The sequence below is a fragment of the Pongo pygmaeus genome, chromosome 3 (assembly GCF_028885625.2).
Source record: "Pongo pygmaeus isolate AG05252 chromosome 3, NHGRI_mPonPyg2-v2.0_pri, whole genome shotgun sequence".
Taxonomy (NCBI): Eukaryota; Metazoa; Chordata; class Mammalia; order Primates; family Hominidae; genus Pongo; species Pongo pygmaeus.
Window position 1 is genome coordinate 3,225,872 of NC_072376.2, and position 21,207 is coordinate 3,247,078.

General features: G+C 45.7%; 1 protein-coding gene across 2 annotated transcripts in view; it reads left to right on the forward strand.

Moving 5' to 3' along the window:
- HTT (huntingtin) overlaps positions 1-21,207 on the forward strand; it is a 165,542-nt gene that overhangs the window by 110,869 nt on the left and 33,466 nt on the right. For both annotated transcript variants that reach the window (XM_054486641.2, XM_063664445.1), the window contains 5 exons: positions 1,158-1,280; positions 2,338-2,573; positions 3,640-3,782; positions 14,450-14,657; positions 18,738-18,879. In XM_054486641.2, coding sequence (XP_054342616.1) covers positions 1,158-1,280; positions 2,338-2,573; positions 3,640-3,782; positions 14,450-14,657; positions 18,738-18,879 — 852 coding nt within the window. The remainder of the gene's footprint in view (positions 1-1,157; positions 1,281-2,337; positions 2,574-3,639; positions 3,783-14,449; positions 14,658-18,737; positions 18,880-21,207) is intronic.

A 21,207-nucleotide genomic window follows, 5' to 3' on the forward strand; every position in this document is an offset into this window, starting at 1 on the left:
GAAAACACCACATCTCTTTGCAGAGTTGTTTACTGTGTATATACACACTCAGTAGAAACAAAAATTGGAAACAGTCAGTGCCCACCATTAATAAGTAATGGTTGAACACACTGTGGTATAAGCTTAGACTATTTTACCTTGGGTTATTTTGCATGATTAAAAATGTTCTGGCCAGGTGCGGTGGCTCATGCCTGTAATCCCAGCACTTTGGGAGGCCAAGGCAGGCAGATTGCTTAAGCTCAGGGGTTTGAGACCAGCCTGGGCAACATGGTGAAACCCCGTCTCTACTAGAAATACAAAAACTAGCTGGGTGTGGTGATGTGCACCTGTAGTCCTAGCTAACTCAGGAGGCTAAGGTGGGAGGATCACTTGAGCCCATTCGTGCGCCACTGCACTCCTGGGGCACAGAGCAAGACTCTGTTAGAAAGAGAGAAAGAGAGAGAGAGAGAGAGGAGAGAGGGAGGGAAGGAGGAAGGGAGGAAGGAAGGAAGGAAGGAAATGGAAGAAACGGAAGGAAGGAAGGGGAGGGAGGAAGGAAAGAAGTTCAGCCAGTCGCCTTGGGAGTTCTCCATTGCACTGGGTTAAGTGAGAAAAGCAGAGACGTTTATGATTTTTCAATACAACTAAAACAAAACCTCTGTGTGTGAGGGGGCAAGGATATGGCTATAGGAACGTGGGGGAGATTAAGAAAGGGATATACACCACCTAGCATTTGTTACAACTGTTGGGGGAGGGATGGAGCGTAGAAAAAGAAAAAAAAGAAAAAGTGTGCACACCATCCCATGTATGTGTATACAAAGGGACACTTGGAAGACTGGTCCCCAAAATGTTGGTAATGATTGTATCAGGGTGCTGCAGTGCTAGTTGATTTTTTTTTTCCACACTTTTGTATATTTGAGTCTTTTACAGAAAACATTTATTATTTATGTAATGAAAATCTAAATGAAAAGATTTCTGCTATGGGAAAAATGTAGCTGATACAGTGTTGTTGTAAAAATGTTTGCTTGGTTCACCACTGAACTTAAAATGCTTTTAAATGAGGGAAGGTGACGATGGGATGATTATGATAATTTGCGCTTGAGTTACATAGCTGGTGTATAGGAAGCTGACGTTTCTTTTGGCTTACGTAGAAATGTTTGTGGTGTCTAATTCCACAGATGCACATTGACTCTCATGAAGCCCTTGGAGTGTTAAATACATTATTTGAGATTTTGGCCCCTTCCTCCCTCCGTCCGGTGGACATGCTTTTACGGAGTATGTTCGTCACTCCAAACACAATGGTGAGTCTTTCGCCTGGCTCAGCAGATGAATCTGGAGGCTTGTTCAAGCACGGATTACTGGGACCACCCCCAGAATGTCTGAGTCAGTCAGTTTGGGTGGAGCTTGAGAGTTTGCTTTATTTTTATTTTTTTGGGTGGTGGGGAAACGGAGTCTCTCTCTGTCGCCCGGGCTGGAGTGCAGTGGCGTGATCTCTGCTCACTGCAAGCTCCGCCTCCCAGGTTCACGCCATTCTCCTGCCTCAGCCTCCCAAGTAGCTGGGACTACAGGTGCCCGCCACCACGCCCAGCTAATTTTTTTGTATTTTTAGTAGAGATAGGGTTTCACCGTGTTAGCCAGGATGGTCTCGATCTCCTGACGTCGTGATCCGCCTGCCTCGGCCTCCCAAAAAAAGCTGGGACTACAGGTGCCCGCCACCACACCCGGCTAATTTTTTTGTATTTTTAGTAGAGATAGGGTTTCACCGTGTTAGCCAGGATGGTCTCGATCTCCTGACCTCGTGATCCGCCCGCCTGGGCCTCCCAAAGTGCTGGGATTACAGGCGTGAGCCACCGCACCCGGCCTTTTTATTTTTTTAATTTTTTTTGGAGACGGAGTCTTGCTCTGTCGCCCAGGCTGGAGTACAGTGGTGCGATCTCGGCTCACTGCAACCTCTGCCTCCCGGGTTCAAGCGCTTCTCCTGCCTCAGCCTCCCGAGTAGCTGGGACTACAGGTGCGTGCCACTGTGCCTGGCTAATTTTTTGTATTTTTAGTAGAGACGGGGTTTCACCTTGTTAGCCAGGATGGTTGCGATCTCCTGACCTTGTGATCCACCCGCCTCGGCCTCCCAAAGTGTTGGGATTACAGGTGACTCCCACACCGAGCCAAGAGTTTGCATTTTTAACAAATTCCAAGGTGATACTAATGCCTGCTTTTCTGGGAACACACTTTGGGACTCAGTGATAGATTTATTGGTAGGATAGTAAAATAGGAGTTATTTTCTTTCACAAAATTGGCAATTGAGGGACATTAATCTTCCTTTTTTCTTTAGCTATGAGTTATGTATTTTGTTTATTTTAGGCATCCGTGAGCACTGTTCAACTGTGGATATCGGGAATTCTGGCCATTTTGAGGGTTCTGATTTCCCAGTCAACTGAAGATATTGTTCTTTCTCGTATTCAGGAGCTCTCCTTCTCTCCATATTTAATCTCCTGTCCAGTAATTAATAGGTTAAGAGATGGGGACAGTAATTCAACGCTAGAAGAACACAGTGAAGGGAAACAAATAAAGAATTTGCCAGAAGAAACATTTTCAAGGTATGCTTTCTATCTGAGCCTATAACTAACCCATGCCTTTTGGGAAGTCATGTGATGTTTCGTGATCAGTAAGTCTGGAATAACACCTGGTCTCGCTTCAGTTCTGAGTTGGGTAAAGAAGTCCGTATCGGTGTAATTTTCTAATCCGTTCTGCGTTATCTATGGCTCTTGGTTCATACCTGTCTTGAGGTTCTGTCACGTTCTGTCTCTTGTCCTCAGTAGAGATGCTACAGCAGTGGCTCGCCTCAGGCAGGGCAGGGCAGTGGTGTGGCTGTCGTGGGGGCAGGCAGTGGGGGTGCACTGCCGTCAGGGAAGTTGAAACCCAAGAGAAGCCACTAAAAGTGAGTCTTAGATTCTCACCATGTGCTGGCAGTTTTACACGCTGTTAGTAATAAAATACTTCTCCCCGCAAGGCAGACTGCCTCCAATAAATACCCGTAGTATCGAATCCTGTCTTCCCTCATAAACTGTTTGGAAGCTCCCCGAGGACAGTAATGAGGCACTCGTAAATGCTTGCTGCCTAGATGGGTCCCTCTCCACCTTTGCTGGATTCTGAGCATTCACTGAGTTAGAGCTGCTTCTGCAAATGTGCTGCTTCTGCTAAGTGTCTGTGACTTCATGCAGCTGTCACTTGGTTTGTCATCAGTGGAGATGCCCTGTGTTGTCGATGGAGATAAGACCAGTAAGCCTGCTGGGCACCTTTTTATTTGCAGGTTCAGCAGTCAGCCCATGGCTTTCCATCTGTTGCATTGAAGCAGCTGGCTAAAATTGATGATACATTAAATTCCTGTGACAGATGATCAGCTTGTATTTGTATAACGGTGTACAGTTTACAAAGCTTAAAAAAAATACTACCTGCTCTTTCATCTTCAGCGAGGCAGGTGATACACAGAGAGTCAAAGTGACTGTATCTAAGGCGATGGTGTTATGCATTTTACTTTGACGGTTTAATGTACTTTACCTATATTTTTACTTTATATTTACCACATATATTTTCATATATACTTGGTGTAAGTGCTTTATAGTAGTCACCTAATTCACTGTCATCTTTTTTGTTTCTTGGAAGGTTTCTATTACAACTGGTTGGTATTCTTTTAGAAGACATTGTTACAAAACAGCTGAAGGTGGAAATGAGTGAGCAGCAACATACTTTCTATTGCCAAGAACTAGGCACGCTGCTAATGTGTCTGATCCACATCTTCAAGTCTGGTAAGTGAATCACATTAGTCTTCCTGGAGTATCTTGTTCCCCATTCTGCACTATACACTCTCAGAGTGTAGGAGCTGTGCTGCCTGGTAGAAACTCTGCCTTGTCCAGTGTGCCAGTTGAAAATGTTTGTTGCTGTAAGAGTAAACCTGATACCATGTGACCCAGCAGTTCCACTCTTGGGTATATACCCAAAAGAATAGAAAGCAGGGTGGTGAAAAGATATTTGCATGCCAGCGTTCATGGCAGCATTATTCACAATAGCTAAAATGTGGAAGCAACTGAAGTGTCCATCGATGGATGAATGGATAAGCAAAATGTGGTGTATACTTACAGTGGAATATTACTCAGCCTTAAAAAAAGGACATTCTGACACATGCTACAACGTGGGTGACCCTTAAGGACATTATGCTAAATGAAATAAGCCAGTCACAAAAGGACAAATACTATGTGCTTCCACTTATATGCGGGACGTAGAACAGTTAATTCATAGACACAGAAAGTAGAATGGTGGTCGCCAGGGGCTGCAGGGGACGGGGAGTGGTTTTTACAAGATACAAAGAGTTATTATAGAAATGAATGGTGGTGATGGTTGTATAACATTGTGAATGTATTTAATGCTACTGAACTGTACAGTTAAAAATAGTTAAGAGGAGCCAGGTGTCATGGCTCATGCCTGTAATCCAAGCACTTTGAGAGACCAAGGCAGGAGGATTGCTTGAGCCAAGGAGTTTGAGACCAGCCTCAGCAACATGGTAGGACCCCATCTGTACAAACAAACTAGCTGGGGATAGTGGTGTGCCTGTGGTCCCAGCTACTCAGGAGACTGAGGCTGGAGGATCGCTTGAGCCCAGGAGGTCAAGGCTCTAGTGAGGTGTGTTCATGCCACTGCACTCCAGCCTCGGCTATAGAGTAAGACCCTGCCTCAAAAAAACAAAACAAAACAAAACAAAACAAGACCCAAAAATGGTTAAGATGAGCCAATCGCAGTGGCTTATGCCTGTAATCCCAACACTTTAGGAGGTCAAGGCAAAAGGATCACTTGAGGCCAGGAGCTTGAGACCAGCCTGAGCAACATAGCGAGACCCCGATCTCTACAAAGAAAATAAAAAACTAGCTAGGTATGGTGGGCACATGCCTGTAGTCCCAGCTACTTGGGAGGCTGAGGTGGGAGGATCTCTTGAGCTCAGGAGTTCAAGGCTGCAGGGAGCTATTATTGTACTCCAGCCTGGGCTACAGAATGATACCCTGCCTCTTATTTAAAAAAAAAAAAAAAAGTAAACCTTAGAGCTTCCTCCTTCTGTGTTAAAGATTTGGAGGCCAAGATGTTTTTGTTACTTTTACAAATGATCAAGGACAGTGAAGGTTGGGCATGGTAGCTCACACCTGAAATCCCAGCACTTTGGGAGGCCGAGGCGGGATGATCGCTTGAGCTTGAGACCAGCCTGGACAACATAGCAAGATACCCCATCTCCACAAAAATAAAAAAATAAAAAAATTAGCCAGGGGTAGTGGCATGAGCCTGAGCCCAGGAGGTCAAGCTGTAGTGAGCCGTGATCATGCCACTGCACTCCAGCCTGGACAAGATCGAGACCATGTCTCTAGAGAAAGAAAATGACAAGGACAGTGAACCCAAGAAAGTCATAAGACGCCAGCTGTGCAGCAAGCATGGAAAGCAGCCAGTCCAAATTAGGACAGTGTGTTTTCCAAGAAGAACGATCGTTTGTAATGAGAATGCTTTGCTTTAAATAAATGACTAAATAGCTAGAAGACTAGTTCTAGGGGTTAGGCACATCTTTCTTCTCTCAACAAGAAAAAAGAAAGGCAATTCTAATTTCTAGTAACAGCAAACAGCATTAAGTCATGGTCCAAATATGAGGCAAACCAAAATGTGGCTTGATTTTTCAGCAGTTGATCTGTTGGAAGCCCTTGATATTAAAAAGGTTCTCCTTTAAGTGGCTTAGGGGTCACGATCAAAGACCTATAGAAAGAGATGCCATCCTTCTAGGATCCTTGGCTCTCTTGCTCTCTTGGGAACTAGATTCAGATAGTCATAATGTAAATACTGCTTGAGCTTTGTTTCTTTTTTTTTTTTGAGACAGAGTTTCACTCTTGTTGCCCAGCCTGGAGTGCAATGGTGCGATCTCGGCTCACCGCAACCTCCGCCTCCCAGGTTCAAGCAATTCTCCTGCCTCAGCCTCCCGAGTAGCTGGGATGACGGGCGTGCACCACCACGCCTGGCTAATTTTTTGTATTTTTAGTAGAGACAGGGTTTCTCCATGTTGAGACTGGTCTCGAACTCCTGACCTCAGGTGATCTGCCCGCCTCGGCCTCCCAAAGTGCTGGGATTACAGGCGTGAGCCACCGCACCCGGCCCGAGCTTTCATTTTTGGAATCAATTGTGACTGAAACACTGAAGACTTACTGACTTAATTATGGTTTCAGAACAGAATGAAAATGTCTTCGGTTCTGATGAATATAAAAGGAAAACTAACCAAGTTAATTTGGCAAGAAGATGGTAGAGAGAGAGGTGGAGAATGGAAGGGGCACTAAAATCTTCACCTAGCATTGTTGGGGTTATATGATTACATCATCTGAAGTTGACAGACCAAAATATAAGGCTTCAGAGGTCTCCAAATAGAACTAAACATGTAACTCAGATTGTTAGGAGGTAGTATAAATGAGCTAAATCTCATCTTTCTTACGGTAGAGTTAATGGGTAATGTCTGAAGTTGTCTGAAGTCTATAAATCATGACAAATTATGATGTGGTGATTGTATTCAACAGTCTTTCAGTTTCAGGGATAAAACCCCAGTTTAAACTAGAGTAAGAGAAAGAATGTGTTGGTTTGATCTCCTGGAAAGTGCAGGCAAGGGTAGTTGGTAGGACTGCATCTAGTGTTGTAATTCTGTGGTCTGCATTGTATATTTATGTATCTCAGCTCTGCTTCTTTTCATTTATATAATTTTTAAATTTTATTTTAAGATAGGGTCTCACTTTGTCGCCTAGGCTAAAGTGCAATGGCGTGAAGTGCAGTGCGAGGCCCACTCTAGCCTCGAACTCCTGGGCTCTAGAGTTCTTCCTGCCTCAGCCTTCTAAGTAGCTGAGACAATAGGCATGCACCACCATGCGTGGATAGCTTTTAAAATTTTTTTGTAGAAATGGAAGTCTTGCTGTGTTGCCGAGGTGGGTCTTTAACTCTTAGCTTCAGGCAATCCCCCTGCCTCTGCCTCCCAAAATGCTGAGGTTATAGGTGTCAGCCACCGCACCCAGTCTCATCTCTGCTTCCTGTGTTAGTTTTGTTCTCTGGTGGGCTCTTTTCACATGACAGAAGATGACCTCTAGCAGGCTGTGTTCTCAACCCCTCAAGTAGGCATGTGATTGGCCTTGCATGAGTCATATGGGTGACCATAAACCCTTGAATGCTCTGGTCCACCTGGGCCAAATGGGAGACTGGACAGCATTCCATTGATGAGGAGGTGGGGCTGGTCTCCAGGAGTAAGGGAGAGGAGCACATGCAGTAACTGATGGTCTGCTGCAAGGGATAGCAGCACAGCAGTTAGAATTTTGCAGGGAACTACCAGAACTGAAAACAGAAATGGTAACAAGTAGTTGCCTTAAAAAGGGGTGGGGCAGGGTGCTTTTGTGATCGAAGCTCCTTTCTCTTACTGGATTTTTGTACACATTTTGCATACATACCTTAGAGTAAAAGATAGTTAGCATTTTCAGCCTTGGTCCATTTGAGGATAGTCTTGCGTGGCCCACCTCCATGCTAGCAGGCTCTGGGTCTGCCAGGTTCAGTTGAGCATCTTGGCTCTTGCCTGCATGGAACTTACAGTCAGTGCGTCAGTATCACAAGTCTTGGTATTTCCTATGAAGGAGAACAGTAGTGCAGTGACAGACAAAATGGGTGGGCAGCAGAGGCAGGATTTCTGAGGGAGAGAAGTAGCTAGCTTTTTGCAGAGAAGTGTTCCGGCACCCAAGAGAGCAGCTGAGAGTACAGGCAGGCAGGAGGCGGGTGGGGCCCGGCTGCACAGTGCCACAGAGTCCTGGAGAAAGGGGCCTCTTCATGGGCTCTGCATTCAGCTGCTGTCACCTTCCGCACAGGCCGTGGCCAAAATTTAATTTTGATAATGAACTCTAGTTTTTGAGCCTTACTTGCTATTATTGAAAGAATTTTCTTGTTTCTTTTTAAAGATCTTCGGATTATGCTTCACTGACCACTGTAATAAGTTTGAAGTTGAGAAAATATGGCTTGTTAATGAATGATAGGTCAATTTTAGTATGTTGGTCATTTTAATATTTTGCCACCAGTTGGTTTGGATTTGATGCCAGGAGGAGACAGCCTCATTTCTAAGGACTAGTCTTGCCTTTGTGGGATAAGGGTGGTGTGTTCTGTGTCCTTCTACATGTCTGAGCGATCTCTGTGCAGCTCAAATGTGGTCACTGTCTTATTGCGCTGGTTTCCTCTCCTTCCATCTCAAAATTGAGGCAAAATATTTTTACTGTTGAAGTGTTGTCCAATAGGACTTCCAGCAGAGACAGGATGTCTGCACTGTCTAATTTAGTTGCCTTTAGCCACGTGTGGTGTTCCGTACCTGAAATGTGGCTGGTCTGATTGGATAGCTTAATTTATAATTTTATTTAATTTTAATTAACTTAAATTTAAACAGCTCTGTGTGGATAGTGGCTCCCGTATGAGACAGTGCAGGTCTGTTGAGAAGCAGCTTTACTGGAGGGAGTGGAGGGCTTGGAGAGGGCACGTGGGTTTCCTGCTGGTATCTTTTGACCTTATTTAATTGGCCCAGCATTTGCAAGTAAGGTGTGTGTGTGTGTGTATATAAATGTGTGTTTCTGTCTTCTTGTTTCCTTTGACTGCATTTATTTGAAAGACACTAGGTGGCAGAATTACTGTATTTGGTTGGTTTCAAGATAAGAGTTGAAATAATTCATCCTGTTTTTATATAAGTAAGGTGTGTTTAGCATGTAAAATTGGTAATGTGTATTCACATACTACTTAAACAAAGGCTATGAATTCCACCCATACGCTGAAAATGAAGACCTTTAAATTTGTCCATTTCAGGTGTGGGTACTTCTTAAATAATACCTGGTTCAGGAACTAGTCAGAATGGCACCCTTGACTTTTCGTTTCCTGCTTTTCCTCTTGTTGGGGGAGGTGGGTATTCATCCCAAAGTGGTTTGCCTATTTCACATTCCATCTAGGATAAGCAGAATAGCCAAGAAAGATAGCTGTCCTCCTGTTTACAACATTTGGGGCAACCAGCATCCCTCTCTTTTGGTCCAAGATAGACTGGTTTAGAAACAGATGATGGCACCAGGGGCCCCGGAGGTGGAAACATAAGCTTTGTTTGTTGTCCATGTGGCTGAATTACAGCTGTCTGGCCTTGTAGCCTCAACACGGTCTTCCAGCTTTGCTCACCGTGATTTTCAAGGACAGGTCTTGTGCCCTTCCCTGCCTGCCATCCAGACTATACCCAGTCAGGGTGGCAGGAGCTGCTGCCCCTTCCTCCCTGAGTCCTGGTCGTGGGTGGTGGAGACGTGCCATGACCCTCACGGAGGCATGCTCACCCCTTCTTCTGTGGCAGAGGGGACGGCTGCACAACAGCTCTTCCCTGTCCTTTCCAAAGCGTATGTGGTTCCACTTTATGGGGCAAAGCAGGAATACTGGAAGAGAGAGAAAGTGGTCCTTTCTATAGTAATAAAGTTGACATTGATTCAAGTTCATGCTTGGGGAAAGGACAGGGCTACTAACAATTATAATGCTGGGAGCAATGGAATTTTCTCATGGGTATGTGGTAGGTTTAATTTTAATTATCCCAGTTAATTCTTAGAACAGCTCTGTGAAGTATTTCCCCCTTTGTGCTTAAGTTCTAAAAGATCCTGTCCCAAAACCAAGAATGAAAATCCAAGCATTCTTTCTTGCCCATCGATCTTTCTCTCATCAGGCCACTTCTTGGGTTGATAGTGGTGAGTGTAGCCGCTGGCGCTTGCAGAATACCCACCATGGGCCCCAGTCACTGTGTGGCATGGAGAAGAGATGGTTCTCTCCGTGTCATAGCTGAACAAGCCCAGCCTAGAGAGGTTTCTGCCCTAGGAGCTCTCGATGGTGGAATTGGGATGTGATCCCACATCCTGCCTGTTTTGAAAACAGCATTCTTTATTTCCAATTCCTGCTTCCATTGTTCCTTTTAATATTTCTTTGTTTAGCTCACAAAAACAGGGCTTGTGGAGCTGCTGTGTGCAGCTGTAGCTGTTTCTCTGGGTGCAGCCTGCATCTGCCTTCCTGCCCGCCTCCTTTCCTGCACTGCCGTCGTGGTCTCCAGGCACTTGGTCCCTTTCTCTTCCCCCGAGTCCCTTTGGCTCCCCTGTGCCACCCTTGTGATCCACAGCCTCTGCCTCTTTTTGTCTCAGACTGCTGCTCATCACTACCCGGGACCCTAGGAAGGGAGGTTCCGCCAAGAAGCATCTTCTCATCTCAGCCACGTTCTCAATGCCACTGTTGTCTTTGTTAGGTAATGGTAGCTACTGTAACAAATAAACCAACATTTCCATGGCTTCACACCAGAGAGGGTTGTTTCTTGGTTTTATGACAATGTATTGAGGGTGTTCTTGGTTCATGGATGGTTTTCCTCCATGTGGGAATTCGGGGACCCAGGCTCCTTTCCTTCTTTTGGTTCTCTTTTCCGGGCCTTCACATCCTCTGTGTCTGGTTGGGGACAAGGAGAGGGAAGGTAAAGAAGGCTTTATGGCCTTGGATAAGTGACATGCATGCCTTTGCTGGTGTTCTCTGGTGGTGACGGGTCACAGCCCCACCCTGTACAAGGGGACTGAGAGACGTCGTCCTGCTGCTTCCCAGCAGCAGCACTGTGGTCTCTGATGTGTTTTCTGTGAGGATAAAAACAGGCGATTCCAGGATGAGGAAAGCCAGGGAAACCCTTGGAAGGAGGGGACCAGGCGGGTGTCACCATGGGATTAGTGGTGGCTTCAGAATGAGCCGCCACGAGTGCGGTGCCTTCTAAAGCTTTTGCTATTCTGATATGCCCACACCATGCCCAGCAGGTGTCTGCCTTGCTCTCCACAGAGAGAGTGATGAATCCTTCTCATGAGCCTCTGTCCAGTTCTTCCTCCCTCCACCTGGAAGGGGCCCTGGGTTCCTCGTAACATCCCAGCGGAACAGGGGACCTTCTGTCCTGTCCCCAAGTTCATCCTCATCCTCCTGCCGGTTTCCTGGCCCCTCTTATGTCTGCTTCCTCACGCCACATCCTTCTCGATTCTCTGGAATTGAATTTTGCCTTTGATGCTTATTTAAAAATATCCATCGCAGTCCAGGTGTGGTGGCTCACACCTGTAATCCTGTGCACTTTGGGAAGCCAAGGCGGGCAGATTGCTTGAGCCCAGGAGTTTGAGATTAGCCTGAGCAACATGTTGAAATCCTGTTTCTATAGAAAATACAAAAATTAGCTGGGCATGGTGGCGCACACCTATACTCTCAGCTACTCAGGAGCCTGAGACAGGAGGATAGATTGAGCCCCGGAGGCCAAAGCTACAGTGGGCTGTGATCGTGCCACTGTACTCCAGTCTGGGCAACAGAGTGAGACCCTGTCTAAAAAAAAAAAAAAAATCCACTGCATACTTCACCGTAGCGAAACATGTATGTCTTATCTTTCCTTTCCTGCCTGTAGCTGCTCTTTTGCACTTACAGCCGCACTAAGCCAGCCTTAAATTAAAAACAAACCAGCACTTCCTGTGCTCTCCTGCTTCCTTCATGAGGGTCCCTCCCTCTGTGTCCACTCCATTCTCATTGCCCTTGGTGGTTTGTGTCCCTCTTGTTTCTGAAGCCGTGGCAGCCTGCCTCTTGCCCTCTTTACTAAAAAGGCCTTTGCAGAGGCTGCCTGTGTTCTTTCTTTCTAGGTCCCTCTCATCCTGGGCCCTCCAGCTTGATTCAGTGGAGCTGCCCTCTTGTCACTCAGTAGCTTGCAGGGTCTTCTCTGTTCAGCCACTTAATTGATTGTGTTCCTCGAGTTGCTGTCCATGGTCTCTCCTTACTGTTTTCTCTGTGTCTCTGCCTCTCTGCTCAGCCTTGGTAGGTCCATCCCCTTTGTGACCTTGGCTGTTGCCCTCATGGACAACTTTCTCTTGCTGGTCTGTGTAGTCCTGGCATCCAGCTTCTCGACACGGGACCTGTCCTGCCAGTACCTCAGACTTGCGCTTAAAATTGAACTAGCACCACTGTCACTCTCCAGGGCCTCTTCTTGTTAATTAGATCATTAGGGATATTCAGAATCCCAGCATCATTGTCCGTTCCTCCTCCTGCTACACCAGGAACCTTAACCTTACCTTCTCCTCTCCATCTACTGGGAGGTGGCCCTCAGAGTCCGTCTCATCTTCCACCTGAACTTCCCTAATAGGCTCCAGCAGCTGCCGCCCCAGGGGCTGAGTACTTCCTCCATGCCTTGTGCAGTGCTGAGCCCTTTACCTGGGTTCTCCTGTTTGCTCCTTATTGCAGCCCTGCAAACAGATACTGCTCTTAATTCCGTCTTACACCTAAGGAAGCTGAGGCCCCAGGTAAGGTGCATCCAAGGTCACCCAGGTAGTAGACAGTAGAGCCACGATCTGAACCAGGCAGTCTGATTCAGAGCCTGTGTTGACACTCAGCCACCTAGAACACAGCTCGGATTGTGGGTTTCTATTACCTGTTCAAAACCCCCACATCCCAGGTCTGTCCCTGCGCGTGCTCTGTGGCCTGGCTGCATCTTCCTTGAAGGCAGCACATGCCTCTTCACTCAGAGGCCATGCAGGAACAGGGCCCCACAGAAGGATGAGCCAGTGCAGAATAGGCTAGAGGGGACGATGCTGGCCAGGAAGCAAGTGTAGAGAAATCCTGGGAAACCTGGAGGAGCCAGAGACAAGGCATTAGAACTCCTCGTCGTGACCTGGTCTGTATTCTCTGAGTGTTAGGACTCCTTGTCGTGACCTGGTCTGTATTCTCTGAGTGTGCTGCTTCTGTTAACTCGCTTCCTTGGTCTCAGGTGGTAGTTTAAGGCATTGTGGAGCCCTAAAAAGCCTATACTCTGTTTTTGCCTGTTTCAGGACCCTTTCACTTTGGGGATGTGTTAAATTTTTTTTTTTTTTTTTTTTTTTTTTTTTTTTGAGATAAGAGTCTTGCTCCATTGCCCAGGCTGGAGTGCAGTGGCACGATCTTGGCCCACTGCAGCCCCTGCCTCCTGGGTTCAAGCGATTCTTGTGCCTCTGCCTCCCAAGTACCTGGGATTACAGGCACTCACCACCACACCCAGCCAATTTTTGTATTTTTAGTGGAGACAGGGTTTTACCATGTTGGCCAGGCTGGTCTCGAACTCCTGACCTCAAGTGATCTGCCCACCTTGGCCTCCTAAAGTGCTGGGATTATAGGCATGAGCCACCACACCCGGCCTGAAATTTAAATCAGAAATAAAATTTTGACCCCAACAGTGATGCCAGGCAGCCCAGATCTGGGGGAGAGGGCGACCTTGGCCAGCTGGGCCTTTCTCTGTTTCCCAAGTCTTGCTGCCTCTCCCTGCTGTGCTTTGCAGCCTGTGCATGTCTCTGTGCCTTTGACCTTGTTTATCCAAAGGAGAGGATAGAATGAAGTCATGATTCCTGGAGCCCTGAGAAGGATGCTGTGGAGAAACTTGCGGGTAGAATCTAACTGAGTGTGTTGCTGAGGTGCCAGCATTGTGTGTGGGGAGGCTGACCACTTGGCCTGCCTAGGCCCAGGATGCTCCATGGCCGGGCACAGAGGCCACTTGGCTGTCAGGTGTCAGGAGCCTGCAGAGATCACACAGAGCCTGGACTGCAGGGGGGTCCTCCTTTCTCACCTGGCCTCTTACAGCATTTCTGTCCCTCAGTTTTTAGCAAGCCCAGGAGCTGTTCAGTTTGGCAGGTACTGAGTGCTGTTCCTGCCTGTGTAGCTGTGGCTCAGTCCTGTGGGGGCCCCGCTGTGGCCCGAGTGCAGTGATTCGAGGCGCAAAGTGTTCCCTGACTCCTTCTCCAGGAGCTGTGTTCAGACTTTCGCAGCTCCTGGCTTGGAGCTCCTGGAGGGCTTGGCATTGTCAACCAGTGCAGAGGTCGACAGTGAGAGAGGAGGAATGCTAGCTTTCTTGACCAATCCATTAAATAAATGGGATATTGGCCAGGCACGGTGGCTCACACCTTAATCCCAGCACTTTGGGAGGCTGAGGTGGGTGGATCACGAGGTCAGGAGTTCAAGACCAGCTTGGCCAACATGGTGAAACCCCCTCTATACTAAAAATACAAAAATTAGGGGAGGCGTGGTGGCAGGCGCCTGTAATCCTAGCTACTCGGGAGGCTGAGGCAGGAGAATAGCTTGAAACCAGAAGGCAGAGGTTGCAGTGAGCCAAGATTGCGCCACTGCACTCCAACCTGGGCAACAAGAGCGAAACTCTATCTCAAAAAAAAAAAAAAAAAAAAAAAAGTAGGATATCTGTTTCTGCTTAGAAAAATCAGAATTTTCTAAATGCCAGGTGTTCTGAATATGTAAGTATGGGAGACGACTCAGCCTGTTTCATTTTTATGTAAAATCTTCGCGTAGCCGTGTGGCACTGGACCGAGATGAAAGCAAAGACATTTCTCCTTAACTTTGTTTCTAGGAATGTTCCGGAGAATCACAGCAGCCGCCACTAGACTGTTCCGCAGTGACGGCTGTGGCGGCAGTTTCTACACCCTGGACAGCTTGAACTTGCGGGCTCGTTCCATGATTACCACCCACCCGGCCCTGGTGCTGCTCTGGTGTCAGATCCTGCTGCTTGTCAACCACACTGACTACCGCTGGTGGGCAGAAGTGCAGCAGACCCCAAAGTAGGTTCATAATGCCCCACAGCCCAGGGCGCCAGCCCAGCACCCTGTCCTGAGACTCCCAGTAACCTGAGGTTTGGCCACCGTTAAAGCGTTTTCATTTTCCATTTTTTGTGAGGGCTTGTGAAATTTCTGCTGCATATTAATATTCCTTTCATGGACAGCATATTGTAGGGACAAACATGCGGTCCAGCTAAAGGCATTCAAAATAGCAGTTGCTTTCTAAATGTGATTTTCTTTGGCAAGTTCTTTGACACCATTCCATCTTGTGGGATATGCTTGTCATGCTGTGTGGCTCCTACTAAGTTCTAGTCCTTAAATTGGTTCCATAGCCAGACATGTTGCAATGTCTTAACTTCATTATAAATTAAATGTGGTTCTGGTTATTCTTAGACAATGAAGTAACGATTTAGCAAATTTCAAAACCTCTTGGAAATGTTACTTTACCATTCAAAAAGACTTACTAAGGTTCTCATTATGGGTGGCCCTCTTTTTGCAAAAGGTTTTCAGCCTTAAGCTCCATTTCTAGGTGCTCCAACACTCCATTATTTGTATATGGATGAAAATAAAAGCTGTGACCCCTCCCCGCCCCAGCTGAATCCTCAGCACAGTGTTTCTGGAAGGCTCAAGATCTCACGCTGGGGAAAAGAAGTTCTGGAGAGAAAAGAGGGAAAGAGGGCAGGTGCTGCCATGCCTCTGCTCAGTATGGATACTGGGCCATGTGCGGCCAGGGCTCCCAGTAGGGCCAGTTCATGGCACTCAGCTGGAAAGTCCACTGTTGGGAGCCATTCTTAACCATCCACTCTGTGCCGTATGTAGTGGGGTCTGGTCATTCTGTTAGAGGAGACAGACCAGTGACAACATTTGAAATGCTTGGAGGATGTCTTAGGCCTGTTACGATGACTGAGCACTGTGGGAGCAGGAGACAGAAAGTCAGTGTCTCCTAGTTCTGTGCTGCTTTAACATGCATAGAAATCAGCTGCGGATTCAGCAGATCACTCCTTTTCTGACAGATAGGCCTGCTTATTCTGATATTATATCAGAAAGCTCTGAATCTGGGAATTGTGTCCCCTGACTTGGAATAACAGAAACGCTTAGATGATCAGTGTTTAAAAGAAATAAACCAAAGGTAAATTTAGTTTGGAATTCAGCAAGCATCTTCATTCAGCCCTCTGAGGGCAAACTACAGCTTTTCGTAAACGTAGGTAAATTCTGTGACTGTTTCTTGACCCCCTCTGACCCAGTTTTCCTTTATAACTTTCTGTATTGTTCCTGCTGTTATCCTGAAATAACATGAATAGATTAGGCTGGGCGTGGTGGCTCATGCCTATAATCCCAGCACCTTGGGAGGCCAAAGTGGGCACATCACCTGAGGCCAGGAATTCGAGACCAGCCTGGCCAACATGGTGAAACCCTGTCTCTACTGAAAATAACAAAAATTAGCCGAGCATGGTGACAGGTGCCTGTAGTCCCAGCTACTCAGAAGGCTGAGGCAGGAGAATCACTTGAACGCAGGAGGCAAAGGTTGCAGTGAGCTGCGATCGCGCCACTCCACTCTAGCCTGGGTGACAGAGTGAGACTCCATCTCAAAAAAAAAAAAAAAAAAAAAAGAAAGAAAAATTAATGGATCGATGGATTTTTAACCTAATAGTTAAATTTTAAAAAATATCGTTCTTTAATGGTAATGTAAAGGTAAACTTAAGAGAAGATAATACGTAACAAGCATTTTAGTATGTGAGTATCTAAGGTGTCCCTGTGGTGGAAGGAAAAAATAAATCCCCATTAGTGTCCAAGATGCCCATAGAGAGCAGAGCTGTTCTGGTTTAAACCCCTGCTCTTAGGACTGTGTTTTTCCAGCCATGGGTGGTGGGGGATGAGTATCTTTTTATTTCCATGAGATGAGAAAAATGAATTACTAGAAGTATGAAACACAAAACACAGCTGCTCTTTTGTTATCCGTAGACTCAGCAGCTATAAAATTGCTCTATCCAGTTGCAGAAGTTCCTGCTGCTTACCCTTGACCCTCTCTCAGTTTGTGTGCATCTCCTCTCAGGCTGGCTCCCAGATGGGAGCTGGCTCCAGGCGACACTGGGTGCTCTGCTCCAGCAGGTCCTTGTGTGGGCCCGGCCCTGGCCTAGCCCCTCTCTTATGGACTCTGTCACCGTAGGTTTATGATTCACTCTCAATCTGTCTTACCTTTTGGTGAACTGTTAAGAGTCCTGCCTATGCTTCGGCACTTGTGGGTGTGTTGTGGTACACATGACGTGTTGGTCACTTCCCAGCTCATCTTGTTCTGAGTCACCCTGGCTTTGGGACATTCATTTGCCACCAGCACCGGGTGGTGTATGGCCTGAGGTTTGGGGGACTTGTGCTGCTACAAATTGGGGCTGAGTTTGAGTTGACATTGGACCTTCTTTAAGTCTACTGCTGATATTTGAATTGCAAATGCTGCCTCTTCTCTTTCAGAGGCTCATTACCCTATAGCTGTATTATTGCAGAGTGCACAATTACAGCTTGAGTGTAAGTCACACTGGGCTGGCAGGACGGCCCACTGAGAAGGGGCACGTTTCTTGTTTGTTAGTTTTCACATTGACACATAATTTACAATACAGTAAAATGCACTTTTGTATCAACTGTAGTCAGTAACAGCCCCCCTCCCCCAATCACATCAAGATATAGAGCAGTGCTGTCTCTTCAAACAGTTCCCTTTTCCTCTGCCACGTCTCTCCCCTCCCAGGTCTAACCAGCAATCCGTGCTCTGTCCCTCTGTTCAGCCCATTGCAGAAGGCCGTGGGAATAGAATCTATAGGCTAGGTGTGGTGGCTCATGCTTGTAATCCCAGTACTTTGAGAGGCTGAAGTGGGAGGATGACTTGAGGCTGGGAGTTGGAGACTAGCCTGGGCTGCCTAGCAAGACCCCATCTCCAGAAAAAAAAAAAATTTAAAAATTACAAGCACGTCCCTGTAGTTCCAGCTGCTTGGGAGGCTGAGGCGGGAAGATTGCTTGAGCTCAGGAGTTAGAGGTTACAGTGAGCTATGATCGTGCCACTGTGCTCCAGCCTGGGTGACACAGCAAGACCTTGTCTCTGGGAGAAAGAAACGGAACCACGCACTGTGCAGCCTTTTGAGTCTGGCCCCTTTCGGTGAGCAGGGTCTAAAGTTCTGTCACGTGTTGCACATGCGTCGGTGGCTTGCTCCTTGCGACTGCTGAGCATTGTATGGCCAGGCTCTAGTTTGCTTTCACTTCACCAGTTGGGAAACAGAGAAAAGGCAGTTTTTTTAAAGTTTAAATCTGTAGAATTTTGGTTTTTACCAGTTCTCTTCTAAATCCTGAGGGATTACAGGAAAAGTTGTTGTATTTCAGAATATTTTTAGCTTGATGTGACCTCTGTCCCCGTTAAAGCCCTTTGCCGCAATGGGAAGGACGTCGTCCTCGGTCAGACCCTGAAGGTCAGAGGGGCAGTTTGGGAGTGTGTCAACATTTTAACTGTATGGACTAGAGCCAAGAGTCTCAAGGTTTATAATTCCCACGTATTCAAAAAGAAAAAACAATAAAGTGAGAAGTCAATGTAAAGTGAAATAACCTGTGTTAGTGGGGAAGAAGTGTTTTTAAACAGGATTTCCATAATGTATACCCTGATTATGTTTAGAGTGGTGATGTTTCACTGGGAAACGAACAGTAAAACATGAAAGCAGGGAGGTTTTCATTCTGGCAGTTGGCAACTTTCATGGCAGATGGAGAATTTCAAAAGCAATTGCTCAATTATCAAACATAGCCAGTGTGAGTTCTGAAATAAAGGTGCTGATTGAATGTGCAGCTTTATGGTGGATTTTGCTATTCAGGCAAGCATTTTAATTTTCTGCCTGTTAAATTCTGTTTTCTTTAGTTTTTCATATGTGGTTTATTGTAGCTTAGGAATGGATAACTGAGAATATATATTACACATACAACATTCTGATATGGCAATATTTAAAACAACTTGTCTGTTTTTGAAATAGAATTAAACATAATCATCTTCAGTATTTTGCAAATAAGCTCACTGCCATCCAGAAACATTGTCAATGCATCTGTTGCTCCTTCTAGAAGACACAGTCTGTCCAGCACAAAGTTACTTAGTCCCCAGATGTCTGGAGAAGAGGAGGATTCTGACTTGGCAGCCAAACTTGGAATCTGCAATAGAGAAATAGTACGAAGAGGGGCTCTCATTCTCTTCTGTGATTATGTCGTAAGTTTGAAATGCCTGTAAACGGGGTTGAGGGAGGTGGGGACCAGGAGAACATCCTGTGTAGATGACACTTGCATGGACCCTCTGGAACCCAGACTGCCCGGTGTCCTGCCAAGCTCCATCAAAACTAAATCTGGAATGAATGTTTACTTCTGCTCTGACATATAATTGGAGACCAGGCCTGGCCTTCCAGTCACTGGATTCTAAGCTGGACTGTGAGAGTTTATGCAGCTGACTCATTTATCAAATGCCCAGCTATTGGCTCACGCCTACGTGATGCTGGGTGTATTTGTTAATTTGAGGGAAGCAGTGGAATAATAATAACTAATGATTTAAAAAACAAAGTAAATGAATTGACTGTAGTGGGGTTCTGATTTTAAATTTTTTAAAAAATTAATACCAGGAGCAGTGGCTTATGCCTAAATTCCAGCAACTCGAGAGTCTGAGGTAGGAAAATCACTTGAGCCCAGGAGTTTGAGACAAGCCTGGGCTACGGTGTGAGACCCCCATCTCTAAAAAAATAAAAAATAATAAATTATCCAAGTGTGGTGGCTTGTGCCTGTAATCACAGCTCTTTGAGAAGCTGAGGGCGGAGGATGGCTTGAGCCTGGGAGTTCGAGACCAGCCTGGCAACATAGAGAAACCCTGCCTCTACCAAAAAAAGAAAGAGAGAAAGAAAGAAAAATTAGCCTGGCGTGGTGGTGCGTGCCTGTGGTCCCAGCCACCTGAGAGACTGAGAAGGGAGGATTGCTTGAGCCCAGAAGTTTGAGGCTGCAGTGAGCTGTGACTGTGTCACTGCACTCCAGCCTGGGTGACAAGGCGAGACCCCTGCTCTAAAAAAATTTTTTAAGTTAATTTGTAGAAAAGGTGTTAGATGTTCATTGTCACATTTTATGATGGATTCCTGTTTAAATGCCATTCTCTCTTAAAAAAAAAAAAAAACCATAACTTTTGGGAGTTTTTAACCATAAAACTAGCATCACATGTTTACCACGGAGAATTTACAAAAAAAAACAAACGGAGGAAAATAAAACCTCCTGTAATCATACTACTCAGAGATAACTTGCTGTTAGATTTTGGTCTAGATTTAATACTTTTTCTATATTTATATTAAAAATATTTAAAACATATGCATTTCTTTGTTATAAACATGGTATCTTATAGATACTACTGTCACATAGCAAAACAGTGTTAAATATTCTGAATCAGAGAAGGAAGCTTACTCTCCAACTGTAAGAGGTGTTATCCTAGAGACTTTCTGGTGATGGCAATTTATTATTAGTCACTTTTTGCTTTACATTCTCTATTGAAGTAGTTTTTCTATTTTGTTCTACTTTTAAGGATAATATAATTGTATAATCCTGTTTTTCACAGAAATGTAAGAAAAAAGATATTAATTTTATAAGTTAATAAAGGTTGAGCATCCCAAATCCAAAAATCTGAAATCCAAAATGCTCCAAATTCTGAAGCTTTTTGAGTGCTGACATTATGTTCAAAGGAAATGTTCATTGGAAGATTTCAGATTTTCGGATTTAGGGAGCTCAACAAATAAATATAATGCACATATTCCAAAACCTGAAAAAAATCCTAAATTCAGAATACTTCTGATCCCAAACATTTCAGATAAGGGTTATTTAACCTGTACTGTACTGTATTCAATCACATTCATGATCCCAAATGAAAAATATTAATCGTTAACCAAATGTCAAGGAATTGATCACATTTTACAGTTTCTGCCTAGGATTATGAATCAAGATGAAAAGGCTCTGCATGTTTAAAAATATATATTTTTTATTTTCTTATAAAGCTTAAATATCTACACTTAAGATTTATTTGATATGTGGGATCCATCCATATTTTGGACTCAACAATTCTATTGAAACTGCGGCAGTGATAGGGCATTCGTTTCTCCCACTGAACCGCCACAAAATTGGGAAAAGGGTAATGGGAGAAGCCCACTGGCTTGGCCAGCCCGAAGCCCGGGAGAGGGCAGGCAGTGCCGTGGATGGGAGCATCCCAGCGCAACGTTGCCCCTGCTACCTGCGGATCTCGCCGAGGCCTGCCTTTGTCCTTTGACCGTTGGCCATTTGTTAGTGTCAATGAGAGCTGGACCGGTGTACCCTACTTCCCCAGGGGGGCCTGACTTCACACAGCCTCTGCCGCAGTGCGTGGTTGGAGGTGACGGCCTTGGTAAATCGAGTTTCCTGCCTCCTCAATTATTTGTGCTCATACACTGTATATTTTTAGTGAGGTTTATATTTGGGATGTGTTTTCTCCTTCTTACCCTTTCTGGCCTTTCTATGGCATTAATACCTGGTGTCTTCTTGT